Source organism: Anopheles coluzzii, chromosome X (assembly GCF_943734685.1).
Source record: "Anopheles coluzzii chromosome X, AcolN3, whole genome shotgun sequence".
NCBI classification, from domain to species: domain Eukaryota; kingdom Metazoa; phylum Arthropoda; class Insecta; order Diptera; family Culicidae; genus Anopheles; species Anopheles coluzzii.
In genome coordinates, this window is record NC_064669.1 from 6333824 (window position 1) to 6361530 (window position 27707).

General features: G+C 49.0%; 2 protein-coding genes across 3 annotated transcripts; one reads left to right on the forward strand and one right to left on the reverse strand.

Moving 5' to 3' along the window:
- Positions 1 to 1111: 1111 nt before the first annotated feature.
- LOC120956489 (glycine-rich selenoprotein-like) lies at positions 1112 to 2160 on the forward strand. Its single transcript, XM_040377987.2, has 3 exons — positions 1112 to 1248; positions 1331 to 1415; positions 1498 to 2160. The coding sequence occupies exons 1-3, from the start codon at positions 1230 to 1232 to the stop codon at positions 1673 to 1675; spliced, it is 282 nt and encodes a 93-aa protein (XP_040233921.1). The 5' UTR covers positions 1112 to 1229; the 3' UTR covers positions 1676 to 2160.
- Positions 2064 to 27707, reverse strand: LOC120955450 (chitin deacetylase 1). Of its 2 annotated transcripts, XM_040376339.2 has the most exons (7): positions 27159 to 27707; positions 14482 to 14576; positions 9993 to 10104; positions 9660 to 9787; positions 8455 to 8597; positions 5383 to 5988; positions 2064 to 5307 (listed from the first exon to the last, which is right to left on the reverse strand). In XM_040376339.2, the coding sequence occupies exons 1-7, from the start codon at positions 27208 to 27210 to the stop codon at positions 4959 to 4961; spliced, it is 1485 nt and encodes a 494-aa protein (XP_040232273.1). In that variant the 5' UTR covers positions 27211 to 27707; the 3' UTR covers positions 2064 to 4958. The 2 variants fall into 2 exon arrangements, with proteins under 2 accessions (XP_040232273.1, XP_040232281.1); XM_040376347.2 differs by lacking the exons at positions 9660 to 9787; positions 9993 to 10104.

Here is a 27707-nt window from a genome sequence, read left to right on the forward strand (position 1 = left end):
CTTGTGAAACATTATTTTTATAATTTAAAATATAAAATTTATCCTTACTATTGATACATTTTCATGAAACAATTTAAATAATTATATTATTTATTTGAACGAATTTTTCTTGACATTAACGAGAAACAATTGAATATCTACGTTACGTTCGTAAAAAAAACTATAATCTAAATTTTCGTTACGCCAATTTCCGTTACAGTTTGAATGGCGAGCAACGCGTGTCGAACGGGTAAAAGTAAGGCTCAGCCCTCTACGTTACATTGGAGAAGCGTTACATCCCTTAAAATATTCCCAAGCAACATTTTTACTACAGTTTTGTCATCCAGGCGACCGACCAGTGTACATTATTTGAATAAAAAATATTTTAAATTGAGATGAAAAAAAAGTTAATTGCTGTAAGATGAACCGATTTCAAGGAGATTTAATTTTTAAATAACAATTAAATAACAGGTTTAAAATTTTTCATTGTTGCATTATGATTAATGAAAAAAAGTCTGAAAGAAGGAAGCTCATGAACACCCCAAAAGCTTTCAATTGGAGTAACATTTTCTATGATTAGAAAACATAAAATATTAAAATATTTTTAATTAAATTATATATATGAAATAAAACTATTACCTTTTCAATCTATGTTTCTGGCCATTTTGAATAAAAATTACTTTAGATGCAAGGGCTCTTTTTAAAATGAGGTTAATGAAGTTAATAAATACTTGTAAGTATTTCATTATACTACTTTATCAATAACTGGGTAAATAAATAAATAATAATTTTTTTTATTATTTACATCTTTAATTTATAAGATTGTTAAAATTATAATTCTTGAAGTTGTGACAACTTTTCTAATTATCAACAAAGCTTTTCTAATTATCATATAAAAGAAAACAATATTAAGCCATAATAATCTATTAATTTGCTCATCCACGGCGGTTAAAACAAACGTTCAAAAATGCTGCTTGGGTTTGTGATTAACAGGCGTTACGCGTAACGCTAGCGTAACGTAGAGGGCTGAGCCTTACTTTTACCCCCACTTTTACCGTCGAACGAACGATTTGAAGCACTGAACCCCCGTTGGTCGTAAACGCACCGCCTGACAGCCGACGTGTTCCTTCACCTTGAGCCAGCTGTAATTTATGTCATGTCATGTTGGTGAAGCACCCAAAATAAGGAAAGCCACGGAAGTACGCAATTAAAGTAGCTCAGTAAAGTAAGCTGAGGGCCGTTTCTTGAAAATGGTGTACATTTCAAGAAGTAAGTACTGAGAAAGAAGAAAGTCCATTCTGTGTTGCGGTTTGCTTACAATTCCCTTCGTTCCGTTTGCTTCCTCCCACAGACGGCGCAGTACAGGAAGCCCAACCATGGGGCGTCGATCGCATAAAGGGCCTCATCATGGGGTTCTTTAACTTCCTGGTAATGTTGTAAGTATATCCCGCCACAGTCCTTTGCTTCGTGGGCGTTTGTTTATTCATGATTTTTTTTTCTGCTTGTCGCTTCCGGCAGCTTCCGCACGATGCTGGATTTCCAGGGCGGCGGTGGTTCGGGCGGCCGTGATACGACTCGTGGCTACGGGGGCAGTGGCGGCGGGGGTGGTGGTGGTCCGCCCGGTGGTGGGCCGCGCCGGAGGCCAATCGGACGCCCGATGACCCTGTCCGACTGCACCATTCCCGGTGGCGGATGAGCGCGGTAAAGTGCCAACACGCCGGAACCCTAGCCCACACACACACACACACACTGTGGGCTGGGGCTGGTAGGCGCGTTTGGCACCGTTGCATCTCTCTCCGAACTGAACCTGTGACCCGGGGCCCGTAGGGACACTCCTACGTATGACGGGCGCATCCTAAACCTTCGCTACCAAAACAGGCGGATGCGTCCCGAAGAGTGGGCCGCGGCGCAGGTTCGCGAACCCTCCTCTCCTGCCGCTCTGGGTGGGAGGAGGACTATTGCTATGTTTAACCTTTCGCTGCGTGTGCGCACGTGCAATTGTCTTCTCGCAACAACTCTTCTTAGTAATTGTTTAACCGTCTTACTATGTTTTTACTTCTGATTTGGGCTGCACATTTATAGTGAAATCTTTGTTTTTTTTTTCGTGGTACGCGTTGCCAACTTTGTACTGTGGTAGAAGAACGATCAACTGTTATTAAATTAATCTTTGTGTAACATAAAGCGTGGTGGTAATTGGTGTAAAAAGAATTGTTTAGTAGGAAGTAAACGCTCTGTAATATCCGAATCTTCTGCATCCAATCAAACCTTCTATCAATGTGACGATTCAACAGGCAATATTCCATGGCCAAAGTGAATCTGCAATCAACGAAAAGTCTTGCATCATAATGATTTTTTTATTCTGAATGATTAATACAGTTTCAGCACATCTTAGGTCAGACTTATGCATATCCTATAGGATTTTTTTTTGAAAACGGCAATAGTCTCCATTTACGTTTTAAACGAATGCATGAATTGCTATCTAGAATTGTGCATGAATCTTGCAAGCATATGTCCTGAACGCTCCGGAAACTTACTTAGCAACTGATAAACCTTAACGATTTATATCATTTCCCTATACGGATTGGTGTTAATAAGGAAACACCCTTGCAGGGTTTCGCTAGCCAGCTCAACATTGGAAGCGAACAATTCAATCCCGTAAAATACTATTTCAAAATAACAAGCTCGGTGTACGCTCGACATTCATTAGACTATAGTTTAGGACCAGCTGCTAAGGCTATATGTCCTGTTTGTCCGTAGTAGTTGTTTTTTTCAGATTATTTTTCAAATTCTTTTAAGTATCGTGCTCTTCTGTCGAGTTTCCTATGTCTCTAGACAATTCTCTCTCTCTCTCTCTTGTTGGCCTCCTCACCATAGAGCACGTCGGCGTGACATTACCCGGTCAACAATCATTCTCCAGAATGCTCGGTCCTTGGCTGTGCAGCCTCCCATCCATGCAGACACCCGATCTCCGTCAGGTCTCGCTTCGCCAGATCCAGCCATCGTGCTCGCTGTCCTCCCCTGCGTCTCGTGGCGAACTGGGGCCTCCACCTTCTTGGTGGAGCATGAGTACGGCATCTTCATAACATGCTCCAGCCATCGTATCCTGCCAGGCTTCGCCACTGTAAGGATGCTCGGTTCGCCGTACAGCTCAGCAAGCTCGTGGTACATCCTTCTCCTCCACACTACATGCTCAAACACACCGCCAAAGATAGTACGGAGAATGCGTCGCTCAAACACGCCCAAAGCGTTTGCATCCTCCGTTCGGATGGTCCAAGACTCGTGTCCATGGAGGACCACTGGGCAAATCAATGTGCGGGCTCAAAGTCTTCTGGATCTCAGCAGTCGGCGAGGCCCATAGTATGTACGATTCCTCTGCACAATGCGTCTCCGGATGCGGCAGAACTAGTGATGGGAACAATGAAGTTTTCGTCGGGTTCCAGATAGTAGTAGGCCCGGAATCAGTTTCCTGGATCGGTTTCCGAATCGGAATTGGCTCCAAAATCAGAATCGGCTTTGAGATCGGAGTCGGTTTCGGCATCTCCATAAGAATAGGCGTTTGCGTCCAAGGATATTGACTGTCGCAAAGAATTCAAATTTACTCTTACACGATCCATTCTCATGGAGATTCCCGGACTGATTTCGCTTCTAAAACTTCTTATTTCAATTCAAGATCTGATTCTCAATCCGGAGCTAATTCCTATCCTGGAGTCAATTCTGAATCCGATTCCGGATTCTGGAGTCGACTCCAGAATCGGCTCCGGAATTGATACCGAGCACGAAATCGGCTCCAGAATTGATTCCGAACGCGGAATTGGGTAGGTCCGATTTCGAGCTCACACCACTAGTCAGAACCACCTTCTACCGCCTCGAGATTGTCGCCGTCAACTAATACACTGCCTCCCAGTTGGGTCCTATCATGGACTGAGCCTACGGCAAGCAGGTACTTCGTCTTCTTCGCATTGATCCTCAATTCAATTATTGCTGCTTAGGTCTCAAACACCTTCGCTGTTGTCCTGCCGATGATGTCGGTGTCATCTGCGAAGCCAAGAAATAGGAGAGACCGGTAGAGGATCGTGCCACGGATGTCGTTGTCTAGCCCCGCGTTCCAGGGTGATGTTGACGAGCAGACAGTTTGACACTCTCGCCTTGCACTGTACCCTGGTCATGGTGGCCTCTAACAGCCGGATCAACTTCCCAGGAAAATGGTACCAATGCTTCAATTAAGATCTGAAGCCTTCAATTCTTAATGCAGGCACTAATATACAGCTTCAAGGCAGCAAGGGAAGCAATTTTATTTGTAGCATTAGTTTTCTGGCACTTGCGATTGGATTTTTTTGCCAAATTTTTTAGGTTTCTGTCGTCTAAACAACATACCACAAAAATCATTGCACAGGAACATGATGCATAAAAAATGCAAACTGAAATATGGTTCATGGATGTCTCGCCCTTAGGCCTACATGTACATGCAAGATGAATTTATCTTCATGGTCCGTTTGGGTTAGTCACTCTGTACACGATTGGAATCAAATCGCTTACCTTTTTGTTGATGAATGTAATTGGCCGGAATCTAGACGATTTAAATGGCAATGGCACAGTGTGTACGTGACCCCTTAGTACATCCAAGCGACACCGTAATATGATGATCAATGATGGAATTTGCAACAAAAAAAAAAAAAAAAAAAAAAAAAAAAAAAAAAAAAAAACAATTTCCACAGTTGTTGGTGTGAGTTTATTTAACGTTTCTGTATCGATCGGGAAGTCAACCAAAATCCATCCGGCTTCGGGGATGGGACACCTCTCCATTACAAGTCGAGTCCCCCCTGCATTTTCATGATCGAAGCCCCCTTCCTCCTCGTGCTGGTTTCGAGCTCGAATGATTGCTTTTTCGTAAAAAAAAAAAATATCGTTACATCTAAAATACCGGGACAGCAGGGCCCGAAAGGCGTCCGCTCCGCCTGGTGTTGGGGTGGAGACCCCCACTACTTTTGCTCCTCCTCGTCGCCCTGGTCGCGGCCGGCACTAGCACCGCCGCCCTCCGACTGGTCGATGTAGTTGTCACGGCCGGGGATGCCAGAACCGTGCGAGTCGCCCAGCCACGGGTAGACGGCGGGACAGTCGAAGCAGGTCTCCATGTAGCGCGTGTCGCTGATGTTCGAGGTCGGCTCCTTGAACGCGAGCGCACACTTGTTCGAGATGTTGCACGGTTTCGGCGTCTGGGTCGATTTGCTCTTGCAGTTCCACGGCTCGTACCCGCCGAGCTGCTTGTTCGTCTTCGGGTCGGTGATCCAGGTGAGGGCCTGCGTGATCGTCACGAACCATACGTCGGGTCTGAGCGAGGTGAGAGACAGATAGAGGGAGATTAGAATAGCGAACACTGGCCAAGAAACTCCCAAAAACACCTACAGCGTTTGCGTCCAGTCGAGGAACTTGTGCAGGCCCCGCTCGAGCTCCTTGATCTGGAACCAGTTCGTGTGGAACGGCATCATGTACGGTGCTTTGTTCTGGTAGTAGTACCGCTCAAAGTCCTCCTGCAGCCAGGCGAACACGTCCTCCGCGTCGTGATTGTGCAGCACGCACTGGTCCATGTACGGGCAGTGGCCGCCCTCGTAGCTCTCGACGAAGTGCGCGTTCAGCGGCACCTCCCAGATGCCCGGGAACGACTTGGTCGGACAGGTGCCGCTCTTGCACTCGTGCGGTATCTTGTAGTCGAGCGTGTACGGCCAGACCGGGATCGGGCTGGGCGGCACGCTCACCGAGCTATCGTAGATGAAGCCAAAGTCCTCGATCACCTTGTACTGGGTGTTGCGGCCAGGCTTCAGGAACGGTGCGCGCATTCCATTGATCTCGTTCGCCGACACGTTGGAGAAGTGCTTCAGGATCGACCGCATGCCAATCATCTCGCCGACCCACTCCTCGTATCCCTTGTCCTGCAGGCCCATCTGGAGCGAGATGGTTTCGACCGCGATCTCGTGCCCATCGTTCGCGAGCGTCTGGATCTGCTGGTAGTTGCTGGAAGGTAGGTAGGAAGGAGGGATAGCGTCAGTACTGGGATGCGGTGGGAGATCGAGCTGTTGTTAGCTGGTTTAAAAAGCCTGGACAGACATCTTGGAGAAGTTGAGGTGTAGTTGTCCATCATTGCAACCGACCAACAATGAAGAATTCCAAGTCTGCCGAATATCTGGATGAACTCGCTCTCGCTCAAGAATGGAATGTTGCGAGACGCGCAACTTCTCGCACCTTGTCTAGGATTAACATCTTACGTCCTATCCCAACATCGTTCTTTAATTACGCGCCCTACAATAGACGCACAGGCATACGAAGAATAACGCATCACGCGGACCTAAGATTAGTTCTTTCCCGTTTCGCATTTTCATCTCCATCGACCGACTAGGTCTTCCCATTGAAAGACCAACCATAAGGTAATATATGGCTCGCGGGTGGGCTTTCCCTGCCATCCATCACGAGTGGGTCGTCTATGTGCGCGATCGGATCCAACCAAAATAATAAAAAAAAGCAAGCCCCTAATCTCCTATCTCTTCTCCCTACGCTCTGTCATGTATGATGTGCGGGATCAGAGCAGCCGCCCGTAACGTTCCGATCCGCCGCATCGTTTCGATTAGATGTAATGAAATTTCCCATCAATTTCTGTCACGGCGTGAAAAAATGTAATCATAAAAATTGATTATGACATTGCTTCCGGACGTTCCCCCGCGTTGGGGGATTGCTGGCCAACCATCCGTGCGAGCATGCAGATCCGCTGCAGTCTGCATTGCTGGAAGGATTGCTCGAACGAAAGAAAAGAAAAAAAACCGCATCGAAAGCACCATTTAATGCGCGGCTAAAGGGGGGAATAAACGCTGTCGGCACAGACGCAGCTGCACGAAAGGATAAAGGTGAGCACAACTCATCGCGGAACCAGAGATTGGTGGTTGAGCACAAAAAAAAAAAGCAGGCGGGATGATGGACGAAAATTGAACCTGAACAAAATAGCGACCGAGCGATGGCTATCCCTCCTACGGCTTTTGCGCCCCGCTCACAGCTCGACAAGGAACTCGGCTCGGCAAGATGAAAGGCAACACCGAACCACACACCCACACGGAACGCCGGATGGGACGGTGATGTGAGGTCCTTACAAAGACAATTTCAATTCGCCCTTTCGTCCCACCGGCGCTTCTTCCCGCTGCGTACGGAGGTTGCACATTTTGCTGTGGCGAGTTACGCTAAAACGTCCGTTTTTATTTGAAGCGCCTCAGCGCCAGCTATCACCATTGCGGCAAACACACAGAGAGAGAGAGAGGAAGCAACCCCTACCGTTCTAAAATATATGGAATAGAATTGGTCGGCGGTGGGCACTAGGGGCGAGCAAAAAGCCCGCCGGAGAAACGCGCGCTCGGGAAGAATTTATTGCACAATTTTTCATTTTTAATGGTGAAGTAATGCTCCGACACCGGCGACTCGAGCGCCCCGCCTCCCCACATTTCTCGACAGCTGTGCAGCGGATCCCTTTCTTTTTTTATCTGCCATCCCTTCCGTGCCTGGCGGCAAGTGCTTCCGGATCCGGATCCTCGACCAGCCTTGGATGGTTGCGGTGTTTAGCATTCGAAATTTGCGTCAGGGGCGAGTTGCAGCAAAACGCCCGCGAGGTGATGAAGAAAAATCGCCCGCAAATCGCCTGCACCTACCTGTGCCGAGGGAAGAAGCGGTGGGAGTTTTTTGCGCAGGGTTGCGCGTTCTGAAATGAGCGTTCCGGACTGTTCCGGTAGCAAGTTGTCGCCTCCGGCAGCCAAGACATTAGCTAAATTACCAAAAAATTCGGTGTCTCTCTGTGGATGTATGTGTGTGTGTGTGGAGAGGTGCAGCTTCGTCCCACCCATCAATAACCCCTTTTAAATGGTGGTTTGCCTTGTTTTTTTTTGAATATCCTGGAAGATATTCTTGGACGTGGACGTAGACAGCATAGCCGCGAGGGAGGATTTAACACAAAAAAAAAAACGATACCATGTAAAATTGTTTCTGTCAGGCAGCCGTGCCTCAGGCATCCTAATTGCCACCAGCACCCGGTGGACCCTCAGGATGTTGAATCACCGTGCCCAAAACCCAACCGGTGTCGCTCAGAGTTTTTACAAAAATTGAAACCGAAACCCCATTTATGCACGACGCGGCTCATCTGGAATCTGCCCGGGATTTGGGTGCTACATTTGGGCGATAGTGTTCTTTGGGGTTACTTTTTTGGAGCTTTTTTTTTTGGCCGGTTCATCACGCAAATGCTAAAACTGCTAAAAACCTGCAAATGGATGTACCTCGGCAGCGTTGCGCTTTGTACTGGAGGGGGAAGGAGGAAGAAGCGCTAGGATTTTCGTGTTCGCGCGCGTGTTCCTCAAACAAAAAAAAAAAAAAAACAACTACACTGAAATCTAATGCCTTCGCGGAGCCAAACCCTTTTACCGTAATGAAATGCCCCTCGGTAAGCCTTACCTGTACTCGTGCGAGATGAAGAACGTACCCTTGATGTCGCAGCCGTTCGGGTTTTTGCGCTTGCCGTTAAACACCTTCCGGTAGTGTTCGTAGTTGTTCAGATTGACGGCACCGTCGAAGGTGAGCAGTATGATCTGGGGCGTCTGAGAAGTGGGGAGTTCGTTAATAGAGTAGTTAGATATTGGCGTTTGAAGATGGGAAGATGAGACAGTACAGTAGGAGAACAAAAGTCGAAAACAAAATACGGATAAATGTACATCGATAATGGCAATTTCCTGGCTGAGCTGAGCGTGACGACCTTATCAGCGCCATCTGTGTAGTCGGTGGGGTCTGCATCTGCGGTAGTCGTCGTTATCGTAGGCAACAAGCCGCACTGTCGGAAATTAGGAACATTGGGATATTTTGGGATGCAGACACCCGAAGCACCTAGACAACTACCACACCACACCCAGCCAAGGGGGCATGTGTGGAGTTGGCTGTGTGTGTGTGTGTGTGTGGGGAGCATGTAAACAACCGATAATATCCTCCAGTTGCTCTGCTACTCCTGTGGAGTGGGTTAAGATCTGGGTCTGCGATGCAAACCTGAGTTTGCTAATCGGCAACTGCACTCAGCAGCTTGGAAGCTGTGGAGGTTTGCTAGGAACTCCTGTTTTTTTTTTTTTTTTTGAAAGAGCAATCTCCCTAATTCGCCCGAATATCCCGAATAGGAGAAGATGAAGATGATCAGATTGCTGATGCTGCTAATGTAGAGCTTGCAGGCTGCAACTGATAAGCACTGCCAGCAATAATGCCCCGTCGGTGGGTCTGGTCGGTGAAGATAGCGCATTTGGCTGGAGATACTGCTGCAGCTGCGGCTGGTCGTGCCAAATGCCAAGTTGTTAACATTTCCCCGCCCCGCTCGAATAGTTGGTCCTCGCAGTAGGATACTTTTTGTGCTGGCTGGTCTTGTTGCACAACTGCCAGCGATGCCACTACCGCGTATGTGTAAGTGTGTTTGTGTCTGCCATATTGATTCTGTAAAGCCGTGCCAGAGATAGGCATCGCGGTGCTGTACATCATATCTCGTTTTCAGCGTCGCGCAACCGGAAGCAAACCGAATTGGAACTTTGAGGATGTTCGGGTATGGAGACACACACACATACACACACGAAAGGGAATGACAACTAAATATACAAAAAAAAAACCCCGATGCCGACTTCACCTACCTCCTCTGGGTCGAGCCCCTTCGGAATCAGGGTGCCGTCCTTGTTGCAGTAGCAGTACGGCAGCTCACATTCCGCCGGGTTACACTTTTTCGCCAGATCGATCGGCGATTCGGTTGTCGCTGCCGGTGCTGGTGCGAGTATGAAAGAGGTAGAGAGAGAAAGAAGGAGATAGAAAGAGAGAGAGAGAGAAAGAAAAAATAAATAAATAATTGCAGGAAGAAAAAGGTTAACACACCGACGAAGCGAAAATGGGCGGAAATTGTATTTAGCACGCCGGCAGTTAGCACACTCAAACACACACACACGCACACACACACGGTGGTAACTACTTACTTGCTGCTAGTGGGCCACACTTCGCCTCCGCCTTGAAAGTGCAGTACTTCTGGATGTCATCGAAGTACAGACCGGATGGGCAGCGATTTAGGTACGGAAATCCATCAACGCACTAAGGGGAGATGCGGAAAACATACACGAAGAAATAGAAGATGCATGAAAATACACACACGGACAGGCACGCAGGGGGGGGGGGGGGGAAGGAGAGTAAATTGTGTTACGTCGGGCATTTTTTTTTTGTGTGTGTGGAATTTGGAGTTCGCAGCCGGAACGAGGAGGTACGAATTGTTGGGACGTTCGGGGAACGCAAAACGTCCCGGGATGGCTAAACGGGATAACCTCTTTTTTTTTGTCGATACCCAAAACTACCAGGATATGAAATTTTACGCTGGCGTAGTTACCATCTCGTCCAAATCCCCTTCCCATGCTGACGGGATTGCCCACAAGAGAAAAACGATAGAGAGAGATACTAAGCGACGAACTTCCTGAATCTTGCTGAACGATAATCGGTGCTGGTGGCAGCACATTGGCCCGGGACGGGCATTATACTAAGCGCACATTACTGAAAATCGACCTCGCCACGGCCCAATGCAGGTAGTTGCGTCAGCGTCAGCCCAGCGCCGGCTAGCCACTTTCCTCCCGAGAGGGTCCGGGGCCATACAATCAAAACCTCGGACGAATGGGCCTGTAAATCAACTACTTAGGTTCGTTATTTAATCGCACCGGTCTGCTACCGACCACACACACACACGGCCAAATTGGCTTCACTTGTGCGCCTCACGGGCTGCTCGCAGTGTTGGCGAAAATTTTCATCCCCTGAACAACAGTCACGCCAGCAAAATGGAAGACAAACAAAGAGGAGCGTGCAAGAGAAGATCCTCCAAAAAAAAAAAAAAAAAAGGAGCAGCTCGAAACAAGGCCCATGTAGGTGTCCGGGCTTTCGCTTTACAAAGTTTATGGTTATCTTTAATACTTGGAGCATAATATTTCCCGCTGCTCGGTGCCCTCCACCCGGAAGCAACTCTGCCGCGACGCCGGGACGTGGACGTTGGGGGAAAAGGACGTATGCGACGGTGAGGTGACTATGATGAGGCGAAGTCGTTTCTTTCTTACCGTTTAGCTCGCTGGACCAAACTGGGCAAGAATGTTGGAGAGGAACCAACTGCATGGCAGCCAGCACCAAGGTTGACCCGGTTGTGTAAGATCTTACGACGCACGAGGAGATGGAAGAAGGGAAGGTGTAGCAGGGTCCAGCAGGGTTCGGCAGACCGCTTAAAGCGTCTTCAATGGCAGCACCATTACGGTAGGTCGTTACGAAACACCACCAACCCGAAATAGTTATCCAATTTCGGGCTGTCCTGTGTCTTCTCGGCCGGCCAAATGTGCCGGTACAGGCGGATACGTCAGGTTGTGGAACAACGGGATATCAAGCAAAACAAAAAAAAGAACGTTGCTGCCCCTTTCCAGGTAGGTCACAGGACAGGTCGCTTCAATGCAGGAAGCACGCGCCACCGTTCACTGTCAGAATCACAATTTCCTTTAATCCGCCGGAAGGGAAGGCAGAAAAACTCGCTGCAATAAAAATATGCTCCTGCGGGGAGGGGTGCACTCCAGGCACACTGTGGTGCGAATTTTGGGGTAGTGCGAGTGCGAAGAAAACTTTAAAAGCATAAGCGGTAATAATAACCAGTGCTGCAAAATGTCATGAGTATCACGAGATTTTCACAAAACGAAAAAACAATGAACATATCCATGGTAGCTTGATGCTCATTGCTTGATAGTCAATAAAAGTGCGTCATGACATGCTGAACACGACGTGTGAATTTTCTGAATAATCATGATTTTTTTTTTGGCTGTGAACAGTGCTGCCAAACGCCCATGTTTCAATCATCAACACTCATGACTGAAACGAAACTCAAATCAGCTCACGTACACAACGCAGATGATCAGAGGTGAGACTCAAACAGTTGGAGGACCAACCACATGTTTAGTGACATTTTGTTTAGCACCCATCTCTTGATCACTCACTTGGTCGTGACATTTTCTGTTGGTGATAATCACGACCTTCTTGGAATATACTTGGCGTGTGGTCCCATTCAACAAAATGAGCATGCTTTCTCCCTCTGTCGGCTTTGATGGTCTGTCTGTCTGTGCAAACAGCACGAGAAATCATGCTCAATTTGTTTCTTGGAACCACTCGCCTGCACCGCATATCTCCCATGACTATCGTGATGATCACCGACAGAAAATGTCACGACCAAGCGAATGACCAAGAGTTGGTATCACAAAATGCCATCAAGCATGTGATGGTCGCAACTACTGTTTAAGTCTCACCTCTGATCATCACAGTAGAGCTCGTGATGCTGACATTATTTTGTTTCAGTCGGAATTTGTCACGACTATATCAGTGACATTTTGCACAATTGATCACAGTAAAACAAAAGGCATGACATAGTAACTGATCAAACGTAAAAATGGCACCAAAACGGGCACATTGATCACAGCAATCGTTTTAAGTATCACCTCTGATTATCACAATTGAGTACGTGACGCTGATATGGATTTTGTTTCAGGCAGATTTTTTGATGACATTGACAGTGACATTTTGCAGCACTGATAATAACCACATCGCCTGCATCTCCTCCTGTACACAGCTCTAGCTATTAGGAGAGAGAGTAGCAATTTCCTAAGTCACTCCTTCCCAGCTGTTCGCTTGCAAGTCAACCAAAAACATACAACAAGACACAAAAGAGAATTTAACGAAGGAAGGAAAGCAAACCAAAACAAAAAAAAAAACTGGGGAGCGGTACGTGAAATAGTAATAAAAGTTTGCTGAATGTAATTATTATCATTCTTGCACCGGCCTGGCTACGACTTGCCAGTTCCGGAAAAGGCTCTTTGCGGGTGTCCCTTTGCAAACGCGTGTCCTGGACCTCGGGTACGGGTAGTGACAATAATATACGAATGTAACGAGACATATTTTTGTTGTTGTCAAAGTGCGTGCGTGTGTCCCGGTTTTGGCAATTTTTTTGTTGGTCCAGGTTTCTTGGCGCGTCGGTGTTATAATGGTGTCCGCGTAATTGCGATACGTTTTTTTTTCTTTCTTCGGCTGTTGCTATATTCTTCTCGAGGGTGAACTTTGTGTCTGCTTGCTATTTCATCGTCTATTATGCGTTATCATTTTCTCTTGTTTTAGACAGTGGCAGGGTGACAGAGGTAAACGAGGGGGGGGGGGGGAGGGGTCTACAGTGTGAGATTGTGCAGCTACCAGGGCCGAATGTAGGACCGAGGACGGTGTGGAATTTATGTTGATTACATTTGCAACGCTCCGCGTGCCAGCGTCTTCTTGCAAAGTGTGGCACGTTTACCTTTGGGCAGCTGGCCTAAGGCCTGCTGTTTGTGTGGGTGGGTGTTTCGGAGGGGCTGCCAGCTGAATGCTACCGGTGTAACCACCTTCTGAATATGCCACAGGTCGGTGTGCCAACGGCATTTGCCATCGTACAGCCTTTGTTTTGTTATTGTGCAATGTCTGCGTCTGCAGGGACGGAGATCTTCGTGCTTTATCAATAGTTGGGCGCAATTTATTCATCCCGAGCTTCAATGCTTCCAATTTCCAATGGGAGTGTAGTACAATGTCGTTGTTTTTTTTTTGTTGCTGTTGTTAGGCATTACTGGAAATCAACCAATAATGTCGACGTTGATCGATCACAAAATTGGCACACGCGAAGCAGCATGTCGGTGTCTCGAGCCTAAATGTCAAGGCACCAGACGCCATCTGGATCACCCCGTTAACGTTGCTTTTGCAGGCGTCAGACACACACATACACACACACACACACGTCCGATCCGGTTTCCGCGTGGCGTAATCGCTAGACACTGAAGATGTCCGTAACGATGTCTCGAAATCTTCGAAAACGGCACAACAAAAAAAAGAAAGAAAAAACTGGAACCTGCCTGGAAGTTGCCCCCGAAACAAAAGAAAACCTGTCCTGAAGTGTCTGGGGCCTCCGGTGTTCCCAAGGAGACCCGACAAAAGGTGTCTCGGCCGCCCGCTTCCAGCAAAATGATATGGCGCGCAATCAAGTTGTTGCTACCCCGGGGGGAGGATGCTCGAACATCAAGGACGTGCCGTTGGAAAAGCCCGGGGTTGCGAAAACAGTGGCCTGGTAGCAAACATAGCAACGCCGCCACAACCGTGCCTTACTGGTCTTCGTTCACGGGGCTCCGGATGACCTTGCTGCTGAAGATCTCACTGTCGAGAGGCCAGGGCTATCTGTGGCTTAATTAAGTGTGGGTTGGAGGGAACGTGTTAGAAGATCACCGCAAAAAAAAAACAAACCGAAAAAGACAGACCGAAAAAAAACAAGCCGAAGCCGATTATCGTCCGCAGCACTCCACGTACTCCTACGCCCTCTGGAATCCATTGCCAGCAACGCCAACACATCCGGAGCATGTGCTGCCTGTCGTGTTTTTGGTTAGCCCTACGTACCTGATAAAATCGGCGGCATGTGACCGGGTCGGCAAAGTTACCGTTGCCCTGCTCGACCGGACACTTGAACTCCTTCTCCTCCTTGTTCTGCTGGGCTGTTGGGAATAGACGAAGAAAACAAACAATGTATGGCAAGAACATCAGTACCTGGGGCAGCAACTTGCGTATGCAAATGAAGCCGTGTAAAATGGATTTAGATTTAGAATGGCTAGGCGGCCGATAAAGGGGGGTGGGTTTTTGGGGCGCCTCCGGGGGCTCGACCTCTTGGGGAAGCTTGGAGGATTACAAGCAAGCAGGTAGGAGATATTAACGCTCTGCCACACGGGGCTGCCAGACGTCTCTGAAGGCCGTTCTGCAGACTCTCGTGTGTTTGTGGAATAGAGGGATGAGAGCATTGTTGGACGGAGGTGCGTAAAAATATGCTACGAAATATTGTGCTTCCTTCTCAGCCAGGTTGACCAAGTAAGTAGAGCTGGTGTGCAGAGTAGGCGATAATCAAGATGTGCGTCAGGATATCGCTGAGCCGTCCAGATTAATGATGGGTATAGTTGGCAAAAATCTGAAGTCGCATCAGCATTTTCCGGAATCGTACGAAGTCTTTAGAAGCCGTCTGAAGACCGACTTCAGACGACTCCTGACGACTCCTGACGACTCCAGCCGCCTCCAGACGATACCGGATGTCTGACTCCAGACAACTCCAGAGAGCACACCACTAGTCCAGATATCCTACTACGACCAGACCTTGTGATGTTACTTTTTGTTTGTTTGTTTATCTTCCTCGGATAGCCTACTGTACGTACTTGTGCAGCTCCGGCAGATCTGAACCGATTTAGTCTCCGGGAAGCTAATTAAAAAGTTTACCTGATCCGGGACGTATCCCAGGCAAGGGAAGAGTTTTTTTTTTGTTGGAGTAGAAAACAGAAAACCACTCCAAGGAATTCGTTCGACTCCGAATGTCTCCAAACATCGCTCTCTCTCTCCCTCCTGGGCCTTTTTACCTTGCCGGTGTAAGAGGCACATGAAAGGCCCTTTTCTCTGTTGCCCAGCTGCATCATCATCAGCACTTCCACCAGCAATGCATCCCTCCCCCCCCCCCCCCAGGGTTGCAACTTTCACTGCTGAACTGAACTTTTATCGGCCGTTTTGTGCCTTGCGGGGAAGGCAACCGCCGTTGCACAACAGCGCTCTGATAGCGCGTTGCACAATTGCCCCACGCAGCCACCGATAATAACGGTGCCGGCGGGAAGAGCAGAATCACGACCGTGTGGGTTGAGGCTCCCGAAACTAGCTCAAAACCCGGGAGGAGGAACAACAACAGAAAAAGAAGGTGGGATTAGATAATAGAGGTGATATAAATAATTTCCCAACCCAACCGCACAGTGTTTGGGAGAAGGAGGAGGAAGGAGTGGCTCTTTTTTTTGATAACGTCCTTAACACACACACACACACACACACACACACACACGTTTGCTATATCGATGATATTTTGGGTACGGGGTGTTAGGCTACGATTTTCCAGCGGCCTTTTGCAGCCAATCGCCATTCGTTGGCTTCCCCGTAAGAGTGTCTTCCGTTTTTTTTTTGTTACGAAAGTTGAAGCCGCTAACGCTCCTCAACTCCTTTTCTTGCACCTCACCCGCTTCAAACCGTCTTCCCCATCGCACACATGCTTACGCTACGCCCGCAAGCAAAAAGATGAAGAAAAAAAAAGATCCAACCCTGCCGGAATAAATTATGCTAATACTACACGAGAGGTGGTTTTTCGTGTGATTGGTGTTGTTTACTATTTATGCAAATGCGCGAACTCCCCAAAAAAAAAAACTCCCTCGATTGCATCGATTTTTCGTATCCTTTCCGCCCTGACAACAGCAGCAGCAGCAGCAGCAGAGAAGGAGCAGTGCTTCACGGTGCTAAAGGCTTTGCCGTTCGGCTCAACACGCTGCGCCCGACACGTCGCATCTTCGACACGTCGTGGAGGGGTTGGTTTTTTTTGTTGTTGTTGGTATGTTTGCCCCAAAGTCTTCCCTGCGCCAACCGGTTTCGGTCCAACGTTAAACGGTGCGCAGGGAGAGGTGCGCTTACGACACCTACGAGTGGTCTTGCGAGTGTGGTAAAGGGTGACTCCACCCCGGGTCGGTTTGTTTCATGTAGATAAATCGATCCATGCAAATCCATGCATCCAAAAATAGGTGCCGAACCGTGGAACGAGGAAGGTCGAGCTAACTCCAGCAAGCGTGCGAAACCCGCTACAGACACGCCTAGTAGTACTGCAAGTGGACGTGGGGTGTACCGACGCGCTGACAGACAAGTTGTGCCGGACACAGACTGAACAGATCGACAGGGCTGTCGATTGCATTCTGTACATTCGAGCGCTGCTCGATATCATCGGGTTTGGTTTCCATTTTCTTGCACGTCGCTCAGCTTCACTTTCATTAACGGACGTGATCCGGTAGCTCTGTGATGTAATGGAGTGTTATTTTGTTGCGAGACACACACATATACACACAGGCGGAGAAAAAAAAAACACACACTGCAATGAAAGAAGAGGGGAAAAATGATACGAGAGCACGATAGCGCGTGCTTATCATTGCGGCTGCAAGCAGCCATCATTGCGCGTCATTAACCCTTGCAGGGCCGAGAAGGACGCCACTCAGGCTTTGCACTGTCGGCTCTTGCTGCGCGGTAACTCGAGGTTTCCGCTCCGCTGGCACAGCTGGGAGCTTCTTTGCTGCCTTGTAATGTTTTGTATTGCACAGTGTTATCATGTTTTTTTTTCTCCCAAAATGTCTTCGTCGGCTATCTAACATCTTTATACAGGATCGACCTTAACCAGCTAGAAATTGCACTGTGCGACGAAACCATGCATAACCTTCACTCTGCTGCTTGCTGGTTTCATAATGTGTGTCCACGTCGTACGTACGATGCAACCACAACGGCCAAAACCCGATCAAGAGCGTGTCGGAAAAGGTCACTCGACTCGTGCCGGACCACTTTCTCCGTATCTCGCTACCCACACTCACACGCACACACGGGCGGGATGCAAAAGGTGGGTTTGACTTTTCGCGTTGCACACACTGGAACAACTTTCGCTTTCGCGCGGCGCAAACGATACAGACGCATCGCCCGGGCACGAGGATGATCCGGCCCGCGATTTCCAACCCAATCTGCTATCCTGGAAGGTCGTTAAATGTCACCGGGAGAGACAGTTTACATACCGGTAGTAGAAACATGCTCAATTGATGGACGTTTGAATTATTTTTAATATCCTTTACAAACAGTTTTGAAGGAAAAAAAAGCTCACGAAATGATATACATTGCAGGTACGCTACGTCACACCTCGTACCAGCGTCTTGCTATCCGAGGGTTAACGCAAACAATAACAACACAGCAAGGACGCCACAAGCAACAAATGAAGCAGTTACAATGCAACGCGGGCTAGAACAGCCTCTTCCGTGCGCTTCACCAAGCGTCCTAGAGGGGATTGTTTCACCTTTTTATATCTTCTTCTTCTTCTGCTGCCATTGCTACGGCCCACACCACCAGAAGGTTTTACAACCGAGCGAAAGTGAAGCTATAAAGGTGAACGAAAAACTGAAAGTGGTTTGCTGGTCTCACGCTCTCTCTCTCTCTCTCTCTCTTTCTCCCGGAGCTGCTGCCTGGATGATGGTTTGTTTCGATGGCTTATTTTTATTTTTGCTAGTGACGAAACACACACACACACACGTTAATAGGTCTGCCGTGACATTCCGAGAGCCATTTCACTTTCATCGCGCGGAGAAACCGGCTCCCGGCCCGGGATAAGATGAAGGGGCTCACTCACGCAGAGCCAAACCCCATGCCCATTCGGTGGCGTCCCTCCCGCTGGAGACGCTTTCGCCTCACGCGTGTGTGTCGGATGTCGGATCCCCGTAGCGGATCAGCTTGGACGCTTCACTATCATGTGCACCTGTGAGCGTGGAGATGGCTGCTCCCCCATTTGTGTTATTGTTTTGTTCTTGTGTGATTTTTATCTCTCTCTCTCTCTCTCTCTCTCTCTCTATCTCTCTCTATCTCTCTCAGTGAACGCAACGCAAACGTAATGAATTTGTGTGATGCAGGCCGGTTTTATGGGTGCTGTTGTTATTTTTGAGTGTACCGTAAACTCACGTGTGCTTGGCATCTATCGATGACGTTTCACCTGTGCGGTCCCCACGCACTGGAAACGAATTTATGTGATTACAATTTTTATGTCACACCTTCACGATGTCATACATCTCCTGTCCTAAGCCGCCCCGTGTATAATTTTTTTTTGCAACTCAACCCTCCGCTAAATTGATGTGATAAGGTTTTGTTGTCGTTGTGTTGTTGTTTTTTTTTTTACAACACTACGTCTAAGGCCGGTACAGGAATCTGCATTTTGGCGGCGCTATTTCGTCATAGGCGCCCGACAGAAGGATAAAATGTTATAGGAAAACAACAGCAACACAAAAATGCCCTCATGCAACTCTTGAGCCTGCACGGTGTTTGCGTAATCTGCAGCGAAAACGAAGTTATCTGTGCAGTGCCGCGTTCCGGGTGGAGCGCTGTACAGTGCCTCGCCGGAAACGCAATTCGTAATCGAACGAATGGGTGGTAGTAGTATTGTAGTGTATTGAATTGCTGCCACTGCTGCACCGGGAAGCGTGGTGCCTTCCCTCCTAGTGCCTCCGACAGTTCGCAACACACCGAGGCACAAGCACGAGTGGGCAGAGTAGGCTTACCGAAAATTGAATAATCAAAACTCGGAACGTACCGGCAGCAGCTCAGTGCAAAGCCAAAACAAAACAAAACAAAAAAGATGGCATCTGCTGAGCTAAAGCAACCAGCATCCGAGCACAATCTCTCTTGGGTGTTCGGGGCGAGTGCAGATACATTTGCCAGTGTTTGAATATCGGCTTGTGGTGGCTTTGATTTGCCGTTGGAGGAGCAGAGTGTCAGTGCCTCTTCTAAGCCACTGTTTACTAGAGTTTACTTACGGACGCTAAAAACCCCTAACCTAACGCGTGATCGCGTCCTGACCAGCAGCAACGGTGGTCCCATGTATCAACACTCTCTACGGCGGTCTCGGTAGCGGTAGATCTCGTGTTTGTGGTGTGTTTGAAGAAGAAACAAAAAAAAATAAATCCACACACCACACTGTGACGCGAACGAAGCCGGGACGAAAAACAGGTAGTCAGGGTGTAGTGCCGTATGAGCTATTCGTATAGAATAATTCAAATGAGTCGCTGGTGAGTAGTGACTCGACTCACGAATGAAATCTCCCAAGATTTATGAATCTTGGATGAATTTCCGAATTTTCAAAAAAACGAAAAAAGAGCTCCGAGCCTTTAAAGGCTCACAAGCTTAATAAATGCCACACGAACCAGCAAAGAAGAAGTAAATTATAATTGTCTCATTGCAAAAACATATTTTATTTATCTCACGCATTAGAACTCAATTCGTTTGTAATTTTTAAAATTAAAAATTTCTTATTATGTTTATTTTAATAAAAGTAGTTCTTTTTTAACCCATATTTAATATTTTTGAGATTTATTAATTTTTGAAGTACAATACATTTATGATTCTTGGATTTTAAATATTAATTTGTTCCTCAGATGCATTGACTTGCTTTAAGATTTATTCCAAATGAATCAATGCAAAGCATCGCAAATCAACAGTTACCCAACCCTACACACCATCCCAGCGGTAATGTCGGTTCGGCGTCCGAGGCACCAGGAGTGGCACCCCGAACAAACAGTGGCTGTAAACATGAAAAGTGCGTCCTCTTTAATAAAACACTCTAATAACTACCAAAGCTCCATTAGCACCCCGGTTCGAATAAATTGTTTTCGATCGATGGCTAAATGTACGCGCTCGCAACGCGCGAACCATTTTTTGGTCCTTCGAACACGAATCGTTTCCAATTTTGTTTTCACTCTCCAACACACGTCTAACGCAAACGGAAGAGTAACGAAAGTTGGAGCTTTAAAGCTGGTTGTGATTTGGTATATACGTGCGTTTGTGTGTATGTACATGCGTACATGCGTATGCTACATTCACGGCCAATTTGCGTGTCCATTTTGGGTGGCCCACGCCAGCACCTTCCGGGCAATCATGTCGGGCTTAGCGGAGCAGAGAGCCTTGGTAACCTTTAACCTTGCAAAAACAAAGCTTCGCTTCGTGTGGGTGGGTGTGTGTGTGTGTGTGTGTGTGCGCGGGGCTCGCTTGTGTCTATATGCACAAAAGGGCACGGTGTAGTATTGTTTTCTTGATCTCCAGAACGTGACCTACGGGCATGCCGTACTTGCCCGCGACGCTACACTGCCCGTGTGGATAGCTCGCCCGGCTCGCCCGGGCGGCTCAATAAAAACGTGCTGAATGTAATGAAATATTAAGTCCACAGCCGGGAGGGCGTGGCGGACAGGTACGCAGGACTACAGACCATCTGCACTGGGAGGGATATTTTTACAGCTTTCTGGAACGAGATGCGTGTCGAATAGCGTCTGCCGAGAGACAGTCGCTAGACAGTTGGCCACCGAAACGAAGGCCAATTGCAGGCCGGAAAGCGTGTCACTTCCTGCCGCGGCACTTAAAACTGTGACGCAAACTTCGCAGCTCGGCACGCAACGGTTGACCCATCTGTTGTCAGCGTCACGGTACCTTTTTTTCGGGGGACTCGTTTCTATTCGTTGGTTGACTGCTGCGGTGCAACTTCAACTCCGGCAAAAACAAAGGTTGCCCAACCTTGAAGGATCCACTCTGCGGTACGGTGAAGGTGTGTACCCATTAGTGCACCGATAAGAGAGTAGTTGCGCTACGATATATTGACTCCCGCACCGTACCCCGCTTCCTTTTCCTTTCACAAAAAAAACCCCGCAAAAAGCCAGCTCATCTCGGGCTCCGAGAGTTCGGACGCGACGCGAGTCGCGCTTGTTTGTTCGTGTTTTGTTTGCTCGACTCGCTGTTTGACTGCATGTTTGCTGCCCGTAAGTCAACAGACACAGCGCAAGGTTGGAAAAGATGAAATGAAATGGACGAGTGTATTGCGAAAACAAAAACCAAAATATAAAAAAAAAACAACCTTCACGCCGGAAGTACGTGCAGGCGGGTCGGTCTGTTTAGGTTGGAGTTTGTGTTTTATGTATCCGTCCACGTCCACTTCAGACAAGAACGGCAAACAAAACGAACAAAAAAGGAATACGTTTGAAGCGACGAACCTGGCAAAGGTTACTAAAAAGGCTAACCGTAAGGATGAGGCCCCCGTGCACACACAGGCTCGAGCACTATCCTTTCAAAGATGAAGCCCGGAACTGGGAGCTCGTCCTGTTCGGTCTCTTTGGACACCGGAAATGGGGCAGCCCCGGAGGATCATGCTGGGCGGTGGTCCGTTCGACTTGTTTGCACGTGTGGACCTGCTGTTTGTATGTTTGTATATTTTATGTTTTCCCCTTTTAAACTCCCGCCCTCCGGAAAATGGACCGCTACTCTCGCTGCTCCGATTATCGGGAAATTATCGCGCAAACCCCTTTTTAATCGGGGTCGGGGACCAGCGGTACTGGCCTTCAAACGTTTACTTCCCGTGAGTGTCGCTCCTGCAGTATCTGCTCTTAAATCTCTGTGTGTACTAGTGATGGGTAAAGCTGGCAGAAATCAGGGGTCGACTCTCCAACTCAAAAAATTCTGGAACCGACTGCGGTAAGAAGGCCCGCCCAGAATTATCCGAATTATCGTTTGGAGTTGTCCAGATTCGATAGCAGTCATCAGAATTCATCCGAAGTCGTCCGGAGGGGGTCGCTTGGAATCATCCGGAGTGGCCCGGAGTAGGCTGGAGTCATCTGGAGTAGTCCAGAGTCCTCGGGAGTCAACCGGAGTCGTCCGGATTCAGGGCCGTCCGGAGTTGGCAGACCGGTGCAATGTTTTTGTGATGAGGCTTGCCATCTTTAACTCCGACTCCTGCTCTTTGGGTGATTCCGATTCATGTCGACTCCTTACGACTCCGGACGACTTCGGACGGCTCGGGTTTTCTCTGGGCGACCTTGGACCACTCTGGATGACTCCGACTCTGGGTGACTCCGGTTTGCTCCAGACGAAGCCGGATGACTACCGGCAACTCTGGACGACTCCCGACGACTCCGGACGTCCCTGGGCGACTCTGGACCACGCCAGACGACTCCGACTCTGTGTGACTCCAGTTTACTTCAGTTTACTCCAGACGACTCCAGACGACTCTGGACGATTCCCGGCGACTCCGGACGTCCCTGGGCTACTCTGAACCACGCCAGACGACTCCGACTCTGTGTGACTCCGATTTACTCCAGACGACTCCAGGCGTCTCCGGCCGACTCTAACCGACTCTGACCGACTACTTTCGCCTCCGGACGACTCCGACCTCCGACGACTCCGACTCTGTGTGACTCCAGTTTACTCCAGATGATCAGGAAGTCTCCAGGTCGACTCCGAACGACTCAGACCGACTCTCTTTCGACGCCGGACGACTCCGAACGACTTTGACTCCATATGACACCTACTCCGAGTGGAACTAGTGGTTCCGATTTTGTCGGAGTTGGAATCGGACTTAGCCCGAGTCGGATCGGAGTCGTGGGTGCGCTCCAAAGAGTACACCACCAGTATGTGTGCCCCGTTAAGCCCAACCGCTTTGCAACTGAGCCGTTGAATGATGGCAACTAGCCGCCCCCCCCCTAATCACACACGGGATGCATTATTCAGGTCGGTTTTATGAGCGTTATCAGGGCGACCCCGCACGGTCCCGGCAAATTCGCACACTCTGTTGATTCCGACGGCACCTGATGCGCAAGGTGGATGCAAAATGGATGACATTTAAAATGCTGGTAAACTTTGACAGCCGTACTTGTTTATGGGTGTTTTGGGAGATGAACAAATACATTTTGTTGATGTTGGTGTTGATGGATCTGATTGGCTGTTGTGACAGCTCTTTCTAGGTGGGACGAACCTGAGCTGTCGGGTTAGAGGTCCGCAAAGTGGCACTTTCTGTACACCTAAAAGCTCCAACTTACAGTTTGGGAGTCAAGCGGAGCTGTCAAATCTGACAGCTCGCCAGCCAAAATCGAAAAGAATCAAATCATTAGACAGGGCTACCGTTTTGCGCACCGGTTTGCAAACTCACTTCCCAGCCCAGGTGCGAGTGTATCATGTGCAGACAACACACACACACACACACACACTCACGCACACATGGGACACCTTTGGGCAGGGCAGTGCCTAGAATGGTGCCAAAAAAGCAGTCGTCCTCCCAATTGTCCCGCTGACAATTTGTGCTCTGCGTCCTCGTAAAGCTGACTGACGCGATTCAACCTGCTGAACCACACTTCTCTCTCTCTCTCTCTCTCTCCCTCTCTCTCTTTCTCCCCCGCTGCCTAATTTAAGCCAAAACCATACGCTTTGATTTGCATTTTGCACGCGGGCGGAACCGGAAGCGGACGGCATTTTATCGGACCTCGGTGCTTGGGCCGGGCCGGGCTTATCGAGATGAAAATTATCGGTAAACAAATTATGAGAACGGCTCCCCAGCGAGCGCGTAATGCGACTTTATTTGGCCTGCAGGCGTGCACACACGCGCGCAAAGTGTCCACGCCAACGGGTGAGCGGCGGCGTTTCCGGCGCATGATTTTGTATTTGCCACGGCTTTTCCACGAAGCTGCACGAGACAGGCCACGGCTGATGGGGGAGGGCGTTCGCCACGGCTTAGTGGTCGCTAAACCGCGCGAAACCTTCACAATGCTACTATTTATTGGAATGTGGCCGCCTGGGGTGAAGGTGTATGTGTGTGTGTGGGTGTGTTTGTTGCTCCGATCACGGCTAGCTGAAAATCACGTCCACCTAAAACCAGGAAGCGAGCGTTGTCGGTTTTAGTAATTATATTTTAATCATGTGCCGTTGCTGGAAACCCCCCCCCCCCCCGACCCCGGTCACGTCGGGGTTTTGGCTGCTCGGTTGGGCTTTTGTTTTGTTTTCAAAACGTTCTTATGTAGCCTTTTAAAAAGGTGCTGCAACTATTTGGCAAAAGAAAATGGAATAACCATTGGCACCGGAACTACCGACCGACCGAGGTGCGTAATGGGTTGCGAAGCGGAAGGAACCGGAAGCTGGGTGCTAAAAAGTGCGTGCGAAAACTATTTATCCACCCAATTCGCTGCAGCCGGAAGCGACGCACGGAAAGATTACCTCAACCCCTAATGTGCGGCTGTGATATGCGGAAGGCAAGACGGAGGTTTCAATATATTTATGAGGTTGAGGTGGAAAAAAGCGATAATTGTGGCGAAATTTCTTGCGAGGAAGGGGCAGCGAAACGTACTCTATTCCTATAATGAACACACACACACACACACATACGGCGGATACGGCTGTGTTGAGCCACACACACACGTATACGCACACACGTTGTAGAGACGAGAAAAAGCTTTTCATAGAAAATTAATTCGAGGAGAATAATTATCAAGGCGCAAGTGTGAAAGCGAGATTTGAACTCATTACTGCCAATGCGGGGAACAAACGTGCAGATAGCCCGCTCGGGGGTCTAATTGCGCTACCAATTGCGCTATCAAGCTTACCGTCAATAGGCAGCGCTGGAAGTGCTTCACATTCTACCACAGGTGTATTTTTTCGGAATGTATTGATTTCTTCCGTTTTCTAAATTCAGCATTTAAATATAATAATCTATTCCGCACGAAAATCGAAAATCGAAAACCGTATGCGTAAACATATTATCAAAAAAAAAACAAGCTGGCACCATGTTAACCGCCCAATAAAACCGGATGCAATCGCGGGTGGCGCCACAAAAGTAAAAAAAAAATAAGAAAAAAAAAAACTGCAACGCGAAGAGAGAAGCCAAAACAGGAAACAGAAATACTGCGCGAAATGAAAACAAAAATTTGCGAGAACGGCAAAAAAGACCAGCACACGATCGTAATGAAAGCGAGCGCGAAATAAAACAAAATGGGAAGGAAAGAAAGCGGCCGGTCAAAACCCCGGGTTTCGGAGCTTGGGGCGAGAAAATGAAGTGAAACGGAAAGGCGCGAAAGGCACGAAACAATTACAGCAAAACCGGAAAAAGAAATGTCTAAAATCGAAAGCAACCGAGGCGCGCGCGCGCAACACCTTCGCGATCGGTGCTATTGGTTGCTCTCCATGGTTTGTTGTGCCTTTCCGTTGTTTGCCGCTGGTTTGCCGCTCCACTCCTGCCAAATGCAATCCGAGCTAATGCTGCAAACGAAACAATGCGGCCCCCGTGCAGCAACAGCATCCCACCCACCGTTGAGCAATTATGCGCGACGTAAGAGTGCGCAGCGGGGTTTGCAGGGTTGCGTTTTGTTTTGTTTCGTTCGCTCTTGCTTCACGTTTTCTCCCTGCCGCTTTTTACGGGTGAAGTAATGAAACCGGCTTGTAGTTCCGCCTTTTAGCTGGTGCTCCCCTGTGCGTCCCCATTCCCTGTGCCCGCCGAACAATCAGCGCTAATGGCGGCGTGCACCGCTGAGGTAACGAGCCTGAGCCAGCCAGCGCCATTTCGTTGTGTGTGCGCGCGCGCGCGCGCCTCTCTAGAGTGCGACAGTTTACCCCGGGACGGTTATAAGCTCCCCCCCCCCCCCCCTTGGGGACCAAGACATCCGTGGTGGCTGAGCTTTTGGAGCTGCGAGAAATTATGGGCCGAGAAAGCTGGCGGCGTCCATTTACCCTGGGGGTGTGTGACCCCCTCAGCATGCCGAAAAGGGGAAAGCCGCACCGAAGGCGACGCCGTAAGAAGGAGAAAGATGAAAGTAGCAAAAAATGCACTCAAACACATACAGATATTCTGGCAATCATGCCAAGATAATGGCAATACATTGGCAAACTGCAACAGTGATAGGCAAAATCGCGTGAATTTCTGTACCATCGAATCGAAAAGTGAAGCTGAGCGGCACTCGTTTCGTCACAGCACAGAGACCCTGTGGCAGAGAAACCACAGCCTAAAGCCATCCGCCTGTGAAGCGCCAACGGAGGCATGCGAGCGCCAACCATCCCCCCCCCCCCTAGGATGACAAAGGCGTGTTGCAAATCGGTTCATTTCCTGTACCGCGTCGAAGCGGAACCAAGGCAACCAAACCCCACACCGGTCGGCCAAAGCAGCGCGGTTGGTTCTGCTCTGGTTTTGTTTTCGTCATCTTCGTCTTTTCGTTCGCCAGCAACGGGGGCCGGCCAGGAAGTTACGCCAGTGCGGAGCGGACGAGCCGGTAACATCTTCGGCCGGTTTGGCAACATTGCTCGAAACTCGTTCAAGGATTCCTGGGTCTGGGACCGGTGGCTGTGCAGTGCTGTGCAGCTCGGTTCAGCTGCCTATCGCCTTACACGCCTGGGAGCCGCACCGAAAGCTGAAGGCCATCGTGCTGTTGGACACTACGAGCACTGCTGTGAAAGTGAATGTCGTGCTCGTGAAATTGATATGAAAGGGAGCTGGCTGCTTCGGCACAATCGTTGTTGTACACCCCAGGGTGGGGGAGGGGGGGGGGCAGAAACTGGTTCTTTGCTGTTGGAGCTAGAACCGAACGCGAGAACCGAAACCGTGTAGTTCGTCCCTGGACCCTCTGCGCGGACGGAAGGGTTGGGCAGGTTTGTCGGGAGGTTTGCTGGAATTTGTTTGCTAGACTAGATTAGACATTGCAATTTACCGTTCACTAGACAGACGGCGGCTCCGAAGAGAGCCACGGCGAGGGCTCGCATGATGCAGGGTCCGAGCGATGTCGGAGCGATGTCTGAGGAGCGGGTCGCTGGTATCTATCTCTTGCCCGCTAGGGGAGGCCACGTACTGCTGCTTCCGGCTTCCACCACCACCACCACCACACACACACACAAACACACGTACAAAGCACTGCACAGAGCCACAGACACTTGGACACAAACACACACACACACAAGAGCGCGCGCACGCTTGGCGCTTTCTATTTCAAGCTTTGCTCCGGACACCAGGAGGACTCGCACATCCGGGAGGGTACCTTCAACCGATCGGCGCGCACCGCGAGTCACGCGGGAGAACAGATCCCTCCGATCGCTGGCTGGGAGGTGGTGGGTGGGTACAATTGATCGCAGCGTCGAGCTGCCGAAACCCCCAGGAACCCGGACGGTTGATTGTAGTGTGCGCTGCTTAGTAGCTGGAGCTGCTGCTGCTGCTGCTACCAGTCCCGTGTGCGTTCGGATCCAAACTGGCACTGGGGTCACTG